The sequence below is a fragment of the Heterodontus francisci genome, chromosome 34 (assembly GCF_036365525.1).
Source record: "Heterodontus francisci isolate sHetFra1 chromosome 34, sHetFra1.hap1, whole genome shotgun sequence".
Taxonomy (NCBI): Eukaryota; Metazoa; Chordata; class Chondrichthyes; order Heterodontiformes; family Heterodontidae; genus Heterodontus; species Heterodontus francisci.
In genome coordinates this window covers 24091261-24110384 of record NC_090404.1, presented here as the reverse complement: position 1 = coordinate 24110384, position 19124 = coordinate 24091261, and the positions used below count along the sequence as shown (strand labels likewise).

Sequence of the window (19124 nt, the reverse complement as noted above, 5' to 3'; positions counted from 1 at the left end):
TCTCTGGTTTATAGTGGGGGATGTGTAAATGATGCAGAAATTGTCTACGTTAGTGAGTGACAGAGAGAAAAGGAGCCCTGGGCTATTGATGTGTCTTCTATTTAAAAAAAATCTTTGTTTTGTTTTCATCAATGTTTCATTTCTCTCTCTCCAGGAGATTTTTAGAAGCTGCAACAAGTCGATGCAGAGAGAGAGTGTGTGTTTTGACAAGAGGAATCCTTGGGCAAGAGCTTCCTCCATGGGGGAATAATAATAAAGATATATGTTTCTCTGTGTCACTCATTCTTACCTATAGAAAAACAGTCTTTTGTTTTAGGGGGTTTGAAATATTTTTACAAGATGGAGGGGGAAGAGCCTCGGAAACACAAAGTTTGAGAATCGCTGCTCCAGAACACCCAATGTAACCTGTATATTTCACCCTCTCTTCCTGCAACTTTATCTCTTCACCTTCCCGGCTCTCAGCCTCTCCACATCTTTCTTTATATCTCAGTATCTTTCTTTAAATCCCCATCTGTGTATCGCTATCTCGCAACACCCTTTATATCTCTGCCTCTCTATATTTCTACAAGTTCTTAATTTCTTTTCTCTCTCGTTGTCTTTCCACCTCTTCAGCCCCTTTGCCTCTGTCAATCTCTCCGTATCTCAGTTCCCATCACTAGTTTCTGTAATTCTCTCTCCCTCTCTGTTTATTTCACTCTCACTCAGTCCTGTCCTTCACCCTGGATCTCTGGTTTCTGTTTCTCAGTGCCTCTCACTAGGGGAGATTTGGGCTCGGTGCCATGATGTTGTACAGGTGATAATGAACTGGGATCTTGTTTTCCATCTCTCCCGAGTTTTACTCATGTTGATGTAAAATTAGTGGAGAGATGTGAAACAAGCAGCCGGTTCACAACCACCCAGTTTGTACAATTGCACCAAGTCAAAGTCTAGCCGTGTTTCATTTTCCTCTCTGTGTGCCTGCTCCCTGACTGTCTCTGCCTCTCTCTTGTGGGCAAATGGAGGTAATGGACAGATAAGCCATGATCTAACATTGGTGGGACAGGCTCGAAGGGCTGAATGGCCTCCCCATCCCGTTCCTGTTCTAACCAATGTTTCTGTGTGTCTGTTCCCTGTTCAGGGGGAAGGTCCACCGAGCTCAGTCTTTGATTCCCAGTTTGCTGATGGGAGTGGGAGGACAGGAGAAACACCTTCCTGCAGTGAAGGATAGGTCTGGGGCTGGGATCACCCTGTGAGTGAAGCAACAGTACGCCAGTGAGCCTCTGTATGTCCTTACTCCATGTCGGCCCCTCCGTTTGGCCGGACATTAATTAAAGGTGCAGGCGAGCGGAGACATTTTGCATTTGGTGCATTTTATAGATTCACAGCTGCTTATCTGGACAGGTATTAAAGCAAATTCAAGAATCAGAAAGCGTCTGTTCACAGGGAGGGGGGAATTAGACAGGGTCTGTTCACAGGGTGGGGGGAATTAGACAGGGTCTGTTCACAGGGAGGGGGAATTAGACAGGGTCTGTTCACAGGGAGGGGGGAATTAGACAGGGTCTGTTCACGGGGAGGGGGAATTAGACAGGGTCTGTTCACAGGGAGGGGGGAATTAGACAGGGTCTGTACACAGGGAGGGGGAATTAGACAGGGTCTGTTCACAGGGAGGGAGGAATTAGACAGGGTCTGTTCACGTGGAGGGGGGAATTAGACAGGGTCTGTTCACAGGGAGGGGGGAATTAGACAGGATCTGTTCACAGGGAGGGAGGAATTAGACAGGGTCTGTTCACAGGGAGGGGGAATTAGACAGGGTCCGTTCACAGGGAGGGGGGAATTAGACAGGGTATGTTCACAGGGAGGGAGGAATTAGACAGGGTCTGTTCACAGGGAGGGAGGAATTAGACAGGGTCTGTTCACAGGGAGGGAGGAATTGGACAGGGTCTGTTCTCAGGGAGGGAGGAATTAGACAGAGTCTGTTTACAGGGAGGGAGGAATTAGACAGGGTCTGTTCACGGGGAAGGGGGAATTATTTATTTATTTATAGATACAGCACTGAAACAGGCCCTTCGGCCCACCAAGTCTGTGCTGCCCATCAACTGCCCATTTATACTAATCCTACATTAAATCCCATTACCCTCTCACATACCCACCTTCCCTGAATTCCCCTACCACCTACCTATACTAGGGGCAATTTATAATGGCCAATTTACCTATCAACTGCAAGTCTTTGGCTGTGGGAGGAAACCGGAGCACCCGATGAAAACCCACACGGTCACAGGGAGAAGTTGCAAACTCCACACAGACAGTACCCAGAATCAAACCCGGGTCGCTGGAGATGTGAGGCTGCGGTGCTAACCACTGCAGGAGGAATTAGTCAGGGTCTGTTCACAGGGAGGGAGGAATTAGACAGGGTCTGTTCACAGGGAGGGGGAATTAGACAGGGTCCGTTCACAGGGAGGGGGGAATTAGACAGGGTATGTTCACAGGGAGGGAGGAATTAGACAGGGTCTGTTCACAGGGAGGGAGGAATTAGACAGGGTCTGTTCACAGGGAGGGAGGAATTGGACAGGGTCTGTTCTCAGGGAGGGAGGAATTAGACAGAGTCTGTTTACAGGGAGGGAGGAATTAGACAGGGTCTGTTCACGGGGAAGGGGGAATTATTTATTTATTTATAGATACAGCACTGAAACAGGCCCTTCGGCCCACCAAGTCTGTGCTGCCCATCAACTGCCCATTTATACTAATCCTACATTAAATCCCATTACCCTCTCACATACCCACCTTCCCTGAATTCCCCTACCACCTACCTATACTAGGGGCAATTTATAATGGCCAATTTACCTATCAACTGCAAGTCTTTGGCTGTGGGAGGAAACCGGAGCACCCGATGAAAACCCACACGGTCACAGGGAGAAGTTGCAAACTCCACACAGACAGTACCCAGAATCAAACCCGGGTCGCTGGAGATGTGAGGCTGCGGTGCTAACCACTGCAGGAGGAATTAGACAGGGTCTGTTCACAGGGAGGGGGGAATTAGACAGAGTCTTTTCACAGGGAGGGGGAACATTTGCCATGTTCTCGCCCATTCACCTAGCCTGTCCCTATCTCTCTGCAGCCTCTTTGTGCCCTCCTCATTTCTTACTTTCCTACCTAACTTTGTATCATCAGCAAACCTAAATACATTACACTCAATCCCCTCATCTGAGTCATTAATATAGATTGTAAATAGCTGAGACCTAGCACTAATCTTTGCGGTACCCTGCTAGTTACAGCCTGCCAACCTGAAAATATCCCATTTATTCCTACTCTCTGTTTTCTGTCCATTAACCAATCCTCAATCCATGATAATATATTCCCTCAATCCATGTGCTCTAATTTTGATTACTAACCTCTTGCATGGGACCTTATCGAGAGCCTTCTGAAAATCCAAATAAACCATTGGTTCCCCCTTATCTATTCTGTTAGTCACATCCTCAATAAAGTCTAACAGATTTCCCATTCATAAATCCATGTTGACTCTGCCCAATCTTGCTATTATTTTCCAAGTGTCCAGTTATCACATCCTTTATCATAGATTCCAGCATTTTCCCTACTACTGATGTCAGACTAACAGGTCTGTAGTTTCCCATTCTCTCTCTCCCTCCCTCCTTTCTTAAATAGTGAGGTTACATTTGCTACCTTCCAATCTTCAGGAACCATTCCAGAATCTATAGAATTTTGGAAGATGACCACCAATGCATCCATTATCTCTACAGCCACCTCTTTCAATACTCTGGGATGTAGATCATCAGGTCCAGGGGATTTATCAACTTTCAGTCCCATTAACTTTACTCTTTTACTTTACTAATGCCTTTCATTTCTTCATTCTTGCTAGTCCTTTGGTTCTTTAGTATTCCTGAGAGGTTTTTTTGTATCTTCCTCCATGAAGACAGAAACAAAGTATTTGTTTCGTTTCTCTGCCATTTCCTTATTCTCCATTATAAATTCTCCTGTCTCTGACTATAGTGAGTCCACAATTGTCTTTGATAATCTTTTCCTTTTTACATACCTATAGAAGCTTTTACAGTTTGTTTTTACGTTTCTCACTACTTTACTTTCATATACTGTTTTCTCTTTCTTTATCAGTTTCTAGTTTCTCCTTTGCTGAATTCTAAATTGCTCCCAATCCTCAAGCTTACTATTTTTCTGACAACTTTATAAGTCTCTTCCTTTGATCTAATACAATCTTCTCTTGTTGCCAAGGTTGGATCACCTTTCCTACTGGGTGTTTTCACCCCAAAGGAATGCACATTTGTGGTAAACTATCTGTATTAATTATTTAAACTATGTATTAATTATTGTTGCCTGTCTAGCATTATACCTTTTAAGGTAGTTTCCCAATCTACCAGAGCCAATTTTTCGCCTCATACCTTCATAGTTTCCTTTGTTTAGATTTAAGACCCAGGTTTCGGATTGAACTACATCACTACCCCCCACAATGGTTGACAGGGCTGTCAACCATGTCAGAACTATTTCATGTAATTGTGACTTGAAACAGTAACTCTGTTTCTCTCTCCACAGATGCTGCCTGACCTTCTGAGGATTTCCGGCATTTTCTGTTCTTTTTTAATTTCTATTCACACTGGTTCCCCTCTCTCTCTCCTCCCTGAAGGTGCTGACTCTGGCTGGATTCAGCTCCACATTCACTGATTCCCCACCGAACCATATCCCCTGCTATTCTGACCTGATGATAAAGGTGACAAAGGATCGGTTGGCAGTTCCCAAAGAACATCGCCTCACTGTTGCTGCAAATTGAATTTGGCTCCCGAGGTGAGATGGAACTAGTTCCAGATGCTCATCAGTCTGTGAACCGACAGCAGATCTGAGTAGAAGACGGAGATGTCATCCACGTACAGGGAGGCTTTGACCTGCGGGTTTTTTTTTTCTTTCATGTGATATGGGTGTCACCAGCATTTGTTGCCCATCTCCAATTGCTCTTGAGAATTGAGCAGCTTGCTAGGCCATTTCACAGGGCAGTTAAGAGTCAACCACATTGCTGTGGGTCTGCAGTCATATGTAGGCCAGACCAGGTCAGGATGACATAAGTGAACCAGGAGGGTTTTTTTATATCACAATCAATGATAGTTTCTTGGCACTGTGACTGAGACTAGTTTTCAATTCCAGATTTTTAAAAATTAAAACATTTATTTTAAATTCCATCAGCTGCCACGCTAGAATTTCAACCTGTGTCCACAGAGCATTAGCCTGGGCCTCTGGATCACTGGTCCTGTGACATTACCACTGTGCCACCATCTACCCGCTGCCTGGGATTGTCACCCGTTTTATGCCTGTATCCTTCCAGATGGACTCAGCAAAGGGTTCAATACAGCAAACAAACAAGACAGGGGACAGGACAGCCCTGCCTGACTCCAGATTTGATCACAAAAGTTTCCAATTCCCACCCATTGCTCGAGACTGGGTGGAGCAGTTGGATCCAATTGCAGATTCCCTCCCCGAACCCCATTTTGGACAGCACGTCCATCATGCATGTGTGCGATATCCTGTCAAAGACCTTCTCCTGGTCCAAGCTGGTGAGGCAGGTTTCAACCTACCCCCCACTCCATCCCACCCCGTTGTCCTGTACATAGGTGATCGTATCCCTGGGTAGTGTGCGGTTATCAGAGATCTTCCTGCTGGGTACACTACAGGTCTGATCAGGGTGAATCACCAACTCCAGAGCAGACTTGACCCGATTAGCGATGACCTTGGACAGAATCTTGTAGTCCACATTCAGCAGTGAGATGGGCCGCCAATTTCTGATTTCTTCCCTCTCCCCCTTCCGCTTGTAGATGAGGGTGATGATACCTTTCCTCGTGGATTCTGACATGCTGCCGCCCAGAAGCATGCTGTCATACACTTCCAGAAGGTCTGGGCCAATCCAGTCACACAGAGTCGAATGCAACTGGAGCGGTAAGCCGTCGCTTCTGGGAGATTTACTCATCTCGAAGGACCTGATGGCTTTTGTCAGCTCGTCCAGAGTTAGCGATTTGTCCAGACTGTCCTGCGTACTGTCACCTAAGACCTACGTGATGGGTGACAGGAAGAACTGGGAGGCCGTGCTGTCTGTGGGCTTCACGTCGTACATCCTGGCATTAAAGGATTTGCCAATCCTTAATATGTCAGACTGCGATGAGCCGTCCTCTTCCTTCAGACTGCAGATCACAGAACTCTCTGTGTGTATCTTTTGGAAAAAGAAGCACGAGCACGTCTCATCCTGCTCCATGAAGCAGACTCTGGTCTGGAAGATGATCTTGGAGGCCTCCGCAGCAAAGAACGAAGCCTGCGGCTCTTCACCTCTTGGAGATCCTCCTTGACCTCGACCTCCATCGGCTGCAGCAGGATCAGATTCTGCATGCTTTTCTGGAGTCGGGACATTTCCCTCTGTCTCCCTCACCACCTGTACCCCTTTGAGGATGAAAGACCTCTTGATGTTCAGCTTGGTCACTTCCCGCCCAGGTGTCGGGGACTCAAAGAGGGGTTTAACGGTTCTCTAAACTTTGTAATTACTTTTGAATGCCTAAACATTCTCTGGGGTCAGCAGTTTTATGTTCAGCTTCCATGTCCCCCCTGCCAGCCCTCTGGTCATCCTGTAAGTGACAGTCAGCCAGTCGGAGGCAGTGGTCAGAGAAGAACACTAGCTTGACATTGGTTCATTTCACCGTGAATGCACGGGACACAAACAGGAAGTTAATCCTGGAATGGACGGACCCATCTGGTCTTGACCAGGTGGACCTACACTGTGCTGTCTGCAGGGTTGCTGAAGACATCGTGCAGCTTGGCCTCTTTTGCTGTCCATTTGACTGTCGGCCCTGCTGGATCATCCAGCCGCATCGATGATGCAGTTGAAGTCACCGCCTGGAATGACCGGCCTGGACATTGCCAGCAGCAGTGGGAGCTGCTGGAGGACGGTCAGCTGTTCACTGTATTGCACCAGGGTATACATGTTGATTAACTGGAGTGGAGTATTTTGCGACAAGGAGGTGACCACCAACCACCTCCATAACTTCAGAGATGGTGAAGTTGCCTCCATACAGCAGAATATCCAGGCCAGAATTGTGGAACATACATAAGAATAATTCTGTCACCACAAGCATTAACACACTCTTTGCCTTTGCCCCAGGACAGCTTTGTTATTTAATCGCACCTGCCCTCTGCCCTATCAAGCACCTTCCCTTTTGTTCTCTCCCCTCCCCTTCACTTGATTAAAACCTAATTCTTTGCCAGTTCTGATGAAACGTTAACTCTGCTTCTCTCTCCACAGATGCTGCCAGACCTGCTGAGTAAAAGGTTTTGTTTTTTTTTGTTTTTATTTCACATTTCCAGCATCTGCAGTATTTTGCTTTTATTTCAAAGTTGTGTGACTGTGCGTTAGTTTGTGTGTGTCTCTGAACTCTGTGTTGGGACAGTCAGGCACTGTCTGGTGTAACAGTGCTTCCCCCTGTGTGTGTATGAGAAATTGGACTTGAATGCCCTCCGGGGCTGGGCTTTAATGCCCACATTGCTCCAAGAACAAGCTCCTCCCCACAAATATTCCCCCAGTCAAATTATTCTCCCCTTTGAACAGACCCTAGAACCCTCACAACTAATTAGTCTCCCCTGAGAACAATCCCCACCTTGCAGAATAAGCCTCTGCTCTGAAAAGACCCCTCCACATAATTACCCTCCCTCTGAACTGACCTTGTCTAATTCCCCCCTCCCTGTGAACAGACCCTGTCTAATTCCCCCTCCCTGTGAACAGACCTTGTCTAATTCCCCCTCCCTGTGAACAGACCCTGTCTAATTCCTCCCTCCCTGTGAACAGACCCTGTCTAATTCCCCCCGCCCTGTTAACAGACCCTGTCTAATTCCCCCTCCCTCTGAACTGACCTTGTCTAATTCCCCCCTCCCTGTGAACAGACCCTGTCTAATTCAGCCCTCCCCGTGATCACACTCTGTCTAATTCCCCTCTCCCTGTGATCAGACTCTGTCTAATTCCCCCTCCCTGTGAACAGGCTCTGTCTAATTCCCCCCTCCCTGTGATCAGACTCTGTCTAATTCCCCCCTCCCCGTGATCAGACTCTGTCTAATTCCCCTTCCCCTGTGAACAGACCCTGTCTAATTCCCCCTCCCTGTGAACAGACTCTGTCTAATTCCCCCCTCCCAGTGATCAGACTCTGTCTAATTCCCCTTCCCCTGTGAACAGACCCTGTCTAACTCCCCTCTCCCTGTGATCAGGCTCTGTCTAATTCCCCCTCCCTGTGAACAGACTCTGTCTAATTCCCCCTCCCTGTGAACAGACCCTGTCTAATTCCCCCTCCCTGTGAACAGACCCTGTCTAATTCCCCCCTCCCTGTGAACAGACCCTGTCTAATTCCCCCCTCACAGACCCTGTCTAATTCCCCCTCCCTGTGAACAGACCCTGTCTAAATTCCTCCGCCCTGTTAACAAACACTCTAACTCTTTAATTTGCTTTAATTCCTTTCCAGATAAGCAGCTGAATCTAGAAAATACATCACACGCACAATATCTCCACACCCCTGTGCCTTTAATTCACGTCCATCAAATGGAAGAATGGACATGGAGCAAGGGCATGCAGAGCCTCGCTGGCATTCTGTCCTTTCACGCATGGGATGATCTCAGCTCCAGACCTATCCTTCACTGCAGAAAGGTGTTTCTCCTGTCCACCCCCGACCCCTCCAACCCGTACACCGGGAATCAAAACCTGAGCCCTTTCCCCTGAACAGAGAACAGACATACAGAAACATTAATTGGCACAGGAATGGGATGGGGAGGCCATTCAGCCCTTCAATCCTGTCCCACCAATGTTAGATCATAGCTGATCTGCCCCCTGCCTTCATTTGCCCACAAAAGAGAGGCAGAGACAGTCAGAGATCAGACACACAGAGAGAGGAAAGCAAACACTGGGCTTGACTTTGACTTGCTGCAATAGTATGGTGGGGGATGGAGGTGTCGTGAGATTGGACCTCCATAGCGAAGAGGAGGCGGTTGGGGCCAGGAAACTGGAAATTGTCAAAATGACGTAGGGCATCAGAAGAGTCACGGATGTGGGTGGGAAGAGACTGGACTGAGCGGGGAAGATAGAGTCAAGATAGGAAGAAATAAGTTCAGTGGGGCAGGAACAGGCTGAAATAATGGGTCTACCAGGACAGTCCTGTTTGTGGATTTTGGGAAGGAGGTAGAAGCGGGCTGTCCGGGGTTGCTGGCCTATGAAGTTGGAAGCTGTAGAGCGAAGATCTCCAGAGGTGATGAGGTCTGTGACAGTCCTGTGCACAATCGCTTTGATGTTCGGTGGTGGGGTCATGGTCCAGGGGGAGGTAGGAAGAATTGTCTTGAGAGTTGGCGCTGAGCCTCTGTAAAATAGACTGGAGGACCACGCGGGCTGGACGGTCCTCCAACCAATCGGAGCCAGTGAGGGGCGTGGCGAGTGGCCAGGTGCGGGCGACCCCACCCGTCACCGGCCTCCAGTCACGCCCCCTCTTGCTATTGGTCTGGAACTGCCGTCAATCAAACTGGCGTTGTGGCCGCTGGTGGGATGTCTCAGGCGCAATGTTTGGAGCATGCGCAGTGCGAATTGGATCGGTAGTCGTAAGTAGCGGTGGGAGTAATGCAGGCGGCGAGTGGGCAGGGAGGCTTCAGAAGGAGTCAGTGTAGGCCTCAACACCCCCAGTAAGAAGCTCCAGGCCCCGTGTTTGCACTGAGCGGGGTTTCTCCCGGTGACAGGTCCTGTTTGAAACTAATAATAAAAATAAAAGGAGGGACTAAGTTCCCCGATTGAAGGGAGACCAGGAATAAAAACCAGAAACACTGACCGACTGAGGCGGCTCGGGAGGCGGGGGAGATTGTGGGCGCAGGGGAGGAATTGGAGCTGTGGGTGGGCTGGGAAGCCATCTTGAACAGGGCAGGGGTCAGGGCGCAAGTGCGGCCATCTTGGTGAGGGCACGGAGTGGGCGGTGCTTCAGGGTCTCGTGTCCCAACGGGTCCTAGTGCCTGGGGAATACGGCATTCTGGACAACAGGATTCTAAGCAGCTGCACCCACTGCCAGACTGCATGTGATGTCTGCATCCCAAAAGGAGCCCATGGATATATTCAGTGTGAGAGGTCACAGTCCCTGTATAGTTACTTGAAGGGACTGCTGCTCAATTTTTAGTTACAGTTTAGCCCCATGCTCTGAATCTTTGGTTGCTGGGTGTTGGTGCTCGAGGGGAGGTAAGTTGGAGGACCTTCTGGAGCTGCTGTTGGGTCTGTTTAAATCAGCAATGTAGATCCAGGATGTGTGGCGACCATGTGGGCTTTCACTCTGGCTGTCGGCCTCTATTCTTTGGTCTTTTCCATGCCTGGGTGGCCCTGGAGAGGGAGCATGCTTGATGCCGTCTGCATCTGGTGAGCACCTCAGGGTTCAGAGTGTCTCACAGACATTGGTAACAACATTCTGGTTTAACTGGGGAGGTCCCCTTTGCTTTAGGCACTTTACAGCCTTCTGGACACAACACTGAGTTCAACCATGTGCCAGTCTTAAACTTGTTTTGCATGTTTTTGCTTTCGGACGTTAACACATTCTCTGGGCAAATGCTTTGTCTTTTACTACAACTTTCAGCACTCCTTTTGCCTTTTCTTCCATGATATGTTTGTGATTTAATCTCTGTCATCCCCTGCCCGATCACAGAAACTTCCCTCTTGTTCTTCTTACCCCCCCTCCTCCACCCCACTTTCACTTGCTCAAAACTCATTACATTTCTAACCTTTGCCAGATCTGATGCTGTCATTGACCTGAGAAGTTAACACTTTCTTTCTTTGCAGTTGCTGCAGACCTGCTGAGTATTTGTAGAACTTTCTGCTTTTATTTCAGATTTCCAGCATCCCCAATATTTTGCTTTTATTTCCTTTGCTTTTGTTGGGACTTTGTTGCTTATTTTGGCTTCTTTTAGTTTGATTGGTTGTTCTGAATTTCTATCCTGGACTTAGTGATGACTTTTGTAAACTCCTTTTACAGGATATTAGAAGGGGAGGATTTGCAGACGGGAAATTCAAACCAAACATCACGTCAAGATCTGACACAGTCGCTCGATTCATCAGGATCTGCCCATCATCGGCCTTTGAATGTGGAAGGAGAAATGTTTGTCTGTTCTGTCTGTGGGAAAAGATTTCAAACATCAATGTGACTGGAAAAGGAGTGAGAGTGTTCCTGTGAACTGACTGTGGAAACAGTTCGAACCACTTACAGAGGCTGAAAAAACAGCACCATTCACAGCAGGAAGAAACTGTACACGTGTTCTGTGTGTGTGGACGAAGTTTCAACTGATCATCCAACATAGAGAGACACAAGGGCACCCTCACCATGGAGAAACCATGGAAATGTGGGGACTGCGGGAAGGGATTCAATTACCCATCCCGGCTGGAAACTCATCGACGTAGTCACACTGGGGAGAGACCGTTCACCTGCTTTGTGTGTGGGAAGAGATTTGCTGATTCATCCACACTGTGGACACACCAGCGAATTCACACTGGGGTGAGGCCATTCACCTGCTCTGAGTGTGGGAAGAGATTTGCTGATTCATGCACCCTGCTGACTCACCAGCGGGTTCACACCGGCGAGAAGCCGTTCACCTGCTCAGTGTGTGGCAAGGGATTCGCTCAGTCATCCAACCTGCTGACACACAAGAAGATTCACAGTGATGAGAGACCTTTTACATGTTCTGAATGTGAAAAGACCTTTAAAAGCAGACGTGAGATGGTGAAACACCAAAGTACGCACACAGGGGAGAGGCCGTACACCTGCTCCGTGTGTGGAAAGGGATTCACTCAGTCATCAAACCTGCTGACACACCAGCGAGTTCACACTGGGGAGAAGCCATTCAGCTGTACTGAGTGTGGGGAGCGGTTTAGCCGTTCATCCAACTTGGTGACACACCAGCGAGTGCACACTGGGGAGAGGCCGTTCGCCTGCTCCGTATGTGGGAAGGGATTCACTCATTCATCCACCCTGCTGAGACACCAGACAGTACATACGGGGGAGAGGCCGTTCACCTGCTCCAAGTGTGAGAAGAGATTTGCTGACTTATCCCACCTGCTGAGACACCAGCGAGTTCACACTGGGGAGAGACCTTTTGAATGTCTGGACTGTGGGAACTGCTATAAACGTTCCACTGAACTGGTGATCCATCAACGTGTTCACACTGACGAGAGACCATTCAGGTGCTCTCACTGCGGGACTGGATTCAAACGGTCATCTGATCTCACTGTACACCAGCGTATTCACACTGGGGAGAAGCCATTCACCTGCTCTGTATGTGAGAAGGGATTCACTCACTCATCCACCCTGCTGAGACACCAACAAGTCCACACTGGGGAGAGGCCGTTCACCTGCTCAGTGTGTGAGAAGGGATTCACTCACTCATCCACCCTGCTGAGACACCGGCGAGTTCACAAGTAATTACAGTGGTAGGATTCTCCTATTCATCACCTCCAGGACTGAACTATGTTCATTGGGGTCTGTTTCTGCTGATAACAAAATCCAGCCCAGTTATAGGGGTTAATATTCTGGATCAAAGTCAAATAAATCAGTTTTGTGTATAACACACCATGTGTTTGATTCTTTTCTATTATCTCTAACAGATGTTTGTTCCTTTTGAAGTGCTCTGCCTCTCCCCTGTCTCCCCCATCCTCACCTCCAACAAGTGTGAGGAGCTCATGGTGTTCTTTGTCACTCAGATTGAGACCATCTGATCAGTTGCCTCTGCAGCTTCCCTCCCTTCCACAAGCCCACCAGGCTAAAATGCCTCTAATGCTTCCCCGGCCCGAGCCCTGGACCCCATATCTTTCTCTAATTTCTCTCCTATCTCCTCTTATACCCCCTCCAAGCTCATCTTGTCCATGAGACCCACCTCCTGCTCCCGCGACCCTATTCCCACTAAACTGCTGACCACCCAACATCCCGTGTTAGCTGATATTGTTAACAGTTCTCTCCTCTCCAGTACCCTCCCTCTCTGCTTAAATCTGCTGTCATCACGCCCCATTAAAAAAAAACCTTGACCTCCTCATCCTTGCAAACTGAAGCCCCATCTCCAACCTCCCTTTCCTCTCCAAAATCCTTGAATGTTTTGTTGTCTCTGAAATCCGTGCCCATCTTTCCCGGAACTCCACATTTGAATCCAACCAATCAGGTTTCCGCAGCTGCCACAGTACAGAAATCACAGAATTGCTACAGTGCAGAAGGAGGTCATTCGGCCCATCGTGTCTGCACTGGCTCTCTGAAAGAGCAATTCACTTAGTCCCATTCCCTTGCCTTCTCCCAATAACCCTGCACATTCTTCCTTTTCAGATAACAGTTCAATTCAACCTGCTTCCACCACGCTCTCAGGAAGGGCATTCCAGACCTTAAAAGGCTCTTATCGAAGTGACAAATGATATCCAATGTGTCTGAGACAAAGGTAAACTAACCCTCCTTGTCCTTCTCGACCTGTCTGCAGCCTCTGACACGGTTGACCACACCATCCTCCTCCAACACCTCTCCACTGTTATCCAGCTGGGTGGGACTGCACCCTCCTGGTTTCATTCTTATCTAATCATAGCCAGAGTATCACCTGCAATGGCTTCTCTTCCCACTCCTGCACAGGTACTTCTGATCTCATAGAGTCATAGAGAGATACAGCACTGAAACAGGCCCTTCGGCCCACCGAGTCTGTGCCGACCATCAACCACCCATTTATACTAATCCTACATTCTCTACCACATCCCCACAATCCTCCTACCGCCTACCTACACTAGGGGCAATTTACAATGGCTAATTTACCTACCAACTTGCAAGTCTTTGGCTGTGGGAGGAAGCCGGAGCACCTGGCAGAAACCCACGCAGTCACAGGGAGAACTTGCAAACTCCACACAGGCAGTACCCAGAACTGAACCCGGGTCGCTGGAGCTGTGAGGCTGCGGTGCTAACCACTGTGCCACCCATCTCCTCCAAGGATCTAACCTTGGCTCCCTCCTATTTCTCATCTACATGCTTCCCCTCAACAGCATCATCCGAAAACATGGTGTTAGTTTTCACATGTACACTGATCACACCCAACTCTACCTCACCAACACCTCTCTCGACTAAATTATCACAGTGCTTCTCCGATATCCGGTAGTGGATGAGTAGATAGTTGATCCAATTAATTATTGGGAAGATTGAAGCCATTGTCTTTGGTCTTCGCTGTGCGATCCATTCCCTTGCCCCCTACTCCATCCATCTCCCTGGCAACTGACACTAAACCATATGGTGCCTGATTTGGCCCCAAGATTTCTAACCACGTATCCATGCCGCCACTAAGACTGACTTTTTCCAGCTCTATAACATTACTGGACTCTGCTCCTGCCTCAGTTCATCTGCTCCTGAAACCTCATCCATGTCTTTGTTACCTCCAACCTTGATTATTCCGAAGTACGCCTGGCCGGCCTCCCACATTCTACCCTCTGCAAACTCGAGTTTATCCAAAACTCCACTACTCGTGTCTTAACACACGTCAAATTCTGTTCACCTATCACCCTTTTACCCACTGGATCACATTAGCTTCTGGCCAAGCAATGCCTCGATTTAAAAATTCTTACCTTTATTTTCAATCACTGCATGGCCTCGCTGCTCCCTATCTCTGTAATCTCCTCCATCCCTAGATTCCTCCAGGATATCTGACATCTTCCAGTTCTGGCTTCTTACACATCCCATATTTTGTTTGCTCCGCCATTGGTGGTTGTGCTTTCAGTTGCATAGTTCCTAAGTTTTGGAATTCCTTTCCTAAAACTCCCCGCCTCTCTCCCTCTCCTTTTAGATGCTCCTTCAAATTTACATCTTTGACCAAGCTTTTGGGCATCGGCCCGAATTTTTCCTTGTGTGGCTCTGCGTCAAATTTTGTTCGATAACTCTCCTTGGGATATTTTACTACATTGGAAACACTAGTTTTTGGATGTGATTCTAAACAGCAGAATCCAAACCCTGCAGTGACATGTACACATGCTGGTGTTTTACATGATGGATGAGTGAGTGAATCCCTTCCCACACAGAGCAGGTAAACAGCCTCTCACAAGTATGTACAGTCTGGTGCATCAGAAGTTTTCCTTACTGATTCAATCTCTTCCCACACATGGAGAAAGTAAATGACTTCTCCTATGTCTGACTGAGCAGATGAGATTCCAGTTCTGAGGGGTAATTAGATCCTTTATCTACTGTCCCCACATTTCCATGGTATTTCCGTGGCGCAGTTGTTCTTATGTATCTCCAGTATGGATGATCAGTTAAAATCTCATCTACACACACAACACGTGAACAGTTTCTCCCCTCTGTGAAAGGTGTCACTTTTTTTTCAGGCTGTGTACTCGATAAAGCTTTTCCACAGTCAGTGCACTGGAACGCTCTCATGCGGGTGTTTTTGTGTCTTGGTGCTTTTCCAGTCACACTGATGTTTGAAATCTTTTCTGTCACAGAACTGTTTCTTTTTTCTCCTCTGATTAAAACAGTGTGCCTTTAAATAATAAGAGGCACAGTGTACCACAGTTGCACCTGCTCCGAGGCCACAGCAGGAGAGGGGAGAGGTCACATGGTGGAATGTAACTTTTCTTCTTTGGCCTCCTTGTCTCGAGAGACAATGGGTAAAGTGCCTGGAGGTGGGCAGTGGTTTGTGAAGCAGCGCCTGGAGTGGCTAGAAGGCCAATTCTAGAGTGACAGACTGGCGCTGCAGATAAAATTGGTTGTCGGGGCTGTTACACAGTTGGCTCTCTCCTTGCGTTTTTGTCTTTTTTCCTGCCAACAGCTAAGTCTCTTCGTCTCGCCACACTTTAGCCCCGCCTTTATGGCTGTCTGCCAGCTCTGGCGATCACTGGCAACTGACTCCCACGACTTGTGATCAATGTCACAGGACTTCATGTCGCATTTGCAGACGTCTTTAAAGCGGAGACATGGACTGCCGGTGGGTCTGATACCAGTGACCGAGCTCGCTGTACAATGTATCCTCGGGGATCCTGCCATCTTCCATGCGGCTCACATGGCCAAGCAATCTCAAGCGCCGCTGGCTCAGTAAGGTGTATATGCTGGGGATGTTGGCCGCCTCAAGGACTTCTGCGTTGGAGATACAGTCCTGCCACCTGCTGCCAAGGATTCTCCGGAGGCAGCGAAGATGGAATGAATTGAGACGTCGCTCTTGGCTGACATACGTTGTCCAGGCCTCGCTGCCATAGAGCAAGGTACTGAGGACACAGGCTTGATACACTTGGACTTTTGTGTTCTGTGTCAGTGTGCCATTTTCCCACACTCTCTTGGCCAGTCTGGACATAGCAGCGGACGCCTTTCCCATGCGCTTGTTGATTTCTGCATCGAGAGACAGGTTACTGGTGATAATTGAGCCTAGGTAGGTGAATCTTGAACCACTTCCAGAGCATGGTCGCCGATATTGATGGATGGAGCATTTCTGACGTCCTGTCCCATGATGTTCATTTTCTTGAGGCTGATGGTTAGGCCAAATTCATTGCAGGCAGCCGCAAACCTGTCGATGAGTCTCTGCAGAAACTCTTCAGTGTGAGATGTTAATGCAGCATCGTCAGCAAAGAGAAGTTCCCTGATGACCTTCCGTACTTTGGTCTTCGCTCTTAGATGGGCAAGGTTGAACAACCTGCCATCTGATCTTGTATGGAGGAAAATACCTTCTTCTGAAGACTTGAACGCATGTGAGAGCAGCAGTGAGAAGATCCCAAACAGTGTAGGTGTGAGATCACAGCCCTGTTTCATGCCACTCACGATAGGAAAGGGGTCTTATGAGGCACCGCTATGTTGAATTGTGCCTTTCATATTGTCATGGAATGAGGTGATGATACTTAGTAGCTTTGGTGGACATCCGATCTTTTCTAGTAGTCTGAAGAGACCACATCTGCTGACGGCGTCAAAGGCTTTGGTGAGATCTGTGAAAGCAACATAGAGGGGCATCTGTTGTTCGCAGCATTTCTCCTGTAGCTGGCAAAGGGAGAACAGCATGTCAATGGTCGATTTCTCTGCTCGAAAGCCACACTGTGCCTCAGTGTAGACACGCTCAGCCAGCTTCTGGAGCCTGTTTAAAATGACTCAAGCGAAGACTTTCCCCACTATGCTGAGCAGGGAGATTCCACGGTAGTTGTTGCAGTCACCGTGGTCACCCTTGTTGTTATAGAGGGTGATGATATTGGCATCGCGCATGTCCTTTTAACTGTGTGTAAAACCAGCTCAAACCGGTTTTGAGAGAAAGCAGCGAAGCGTGCTTGCCTTGAAAGAAGAGCGTTCTCTCAGCCAAAATTCTACAATGCGGTGCAGTGGTTAGCACCGCAGCCTCACAGCTCCAGGGACCTGGGTTCGATTCTGGGTGTTGCCTGTGCGGAGTTTGCAAGTTCTCCCTGTGTCTGCGTGGGTTTTCGCCGGGTGCTCCGGTTTCCTCCCAAAGCCAAAAACTTGCAGGTGATAGGTAAATTGGTCATTGTAAATTGCCCCTAGTGTAGGTAGATGGTAGGGAATATGGGATTACTGTAGGGTTAGTATAAATGGGTGGTTGTTGGGCGGCACAGACTCGGTGGGCCGAAGGGCCTGTTTCAGTGCTGTATCTCTAAATAAATAAGCTACAGGCTGTGTTAATTGCCTGAGAAGAAAAAGAAAACTTTTGAAGAGAACATTCCTATTGCTGGAGGTAGCAAAATTCCTTTTCCTTTACTTCCAATCTAAGGAGTCTTTGCTTCAAGATTGAATCTGTCTTGACTGTGTTTTTGGGAATTCGCAGTAAAGTTTCGATTGAAAGACTACCAATTTTAAAATCTAAACATAGACCTGTTGTTTTACCTGTGTTGAAAGAACTGTTTGATGCCTGTTACAGCCAATGTGCTTTGAATACCTATCAAGTAAAAACTGTTCATCAAATTTGCATGGAAACTTTGAGTGGCATCTGATTATTTTTACATGAGGATACCTCACCCATCAGGAACATAACCCACAAAGACTAACAACCCAGTTACTTATTTATTCTCAAGAAACAGCTAAATTTTTAAAACATAGTTTAAAAAAAGAAACCTGTTAACCGTTGATTTTTGAGTGAATAGGGGAGTTAGGTTAAAATGAGAAGTTATAAAGTCTGTAGACAGGTTTATCTTAATCGTGTTTAAGATTTAGTTTGAATAAATAATTTGTTATCTAAAGCTACCTGGTTTGGTGTATTTTATTCTGGGGTTTAACAAAGTGTTTAATTTGGCTGTTTTCTGGTTATGTGGGACAACTTTAATAATATGCTGTGGAGTGATGGGACTGAATTGACAGTGCATTGCTCCCACCTCTGAGAGACAGGAATAATCTCCACTTGGAGAGGCAGGGATTAATCAGGGATAGTCAGCATAGCTTTGTCAGGGGGAAATCGTCTCGAACAAATTTGATTGAATTTTTTGAGGAGGTGACTAGAGGTGTAGATGAGGGTAAAGCAGTTGATGTAGTCTATCTGGACTTCAGTAAGGCTTTTGATAAAGTCCCGCATGGGTGATTGGTTAAGAAAGTAAAGGCCCATGGGATCCAGGGTAGTTTGGCAAATTGGATTCAAAATTGGCTTCGTGGCAGGAGGCAGAGGGTGATGGTAGAGGGTTGTTTCTGCGAATGGAAGCCTGTGACCAGTGGGGTACTGCAGGGATCAGTTCTGGGACCCTTACTGTTTGCAGTGTACATTAATGATTTAGACATGAATATAGGAGGTATGATCAGTAAGTTCATAGACGACACAAAAATTGGTGTCATAAATAGTGAGAAGGAAAGCCTTAGACTACAGGACGATATCGATGGACTGGTAAGATGGGCAGAGCAGTGGCAAATGGAGCTTAATCCTGAGAAGTGTGAGGTGATGCACTTTGGGAGGTCTAACAAGGCAATGGAATATAAAATGGATGGTAGGACCCTACGGAGTACAGAGGGTCAGAGGGACCTTGGGATGCTTGTCCATAGATCACTGAAGGCAGCAGCACAGGTAGATAAGGTGGTTAGGAAGGCATACAGGATACTTGCCTTTATTAGCTGAAGCACAGAATATAAGAGCAGGGAGGTTATGATGGAGCTGTATAAAATGCCGGTTAGGCCACTGTTGGA

At 47.6% G+C, this 19124-nt stretch overlaps 1 protein-coding gene and 1 pseudogene across 1 annotated transcript in view; one reads left to right on the top strand and one right to left on the bottom strand.

The window, feature by feature from the left end:
* The window catches only part of LOC137349209 (zinc finger protein 432-like), a 117319-nt gene extending 104765 nt beyond the window's left edge, over nt 1-12554 (top strand). Inside the window, exon 2 of the mRNA XM_068014655.1 lies at nt 11436-12554. Within this exon, the coding sequence (XP_067870756.1) occupies nt 11436-12449 (1014 nt within the window). The 3' untranslated portion in view covers nt 12450-12554. The remainder of the gene's footprint in view (nt 1-11435) is intronic.
* LOC137349236 (zinc finger protein 91-like) overlaps nt 1-19124 on the bottom strand; it is a 233097-nt pseudogene that overhangs the window by 111267 nt on the left and 102706 nt on the right.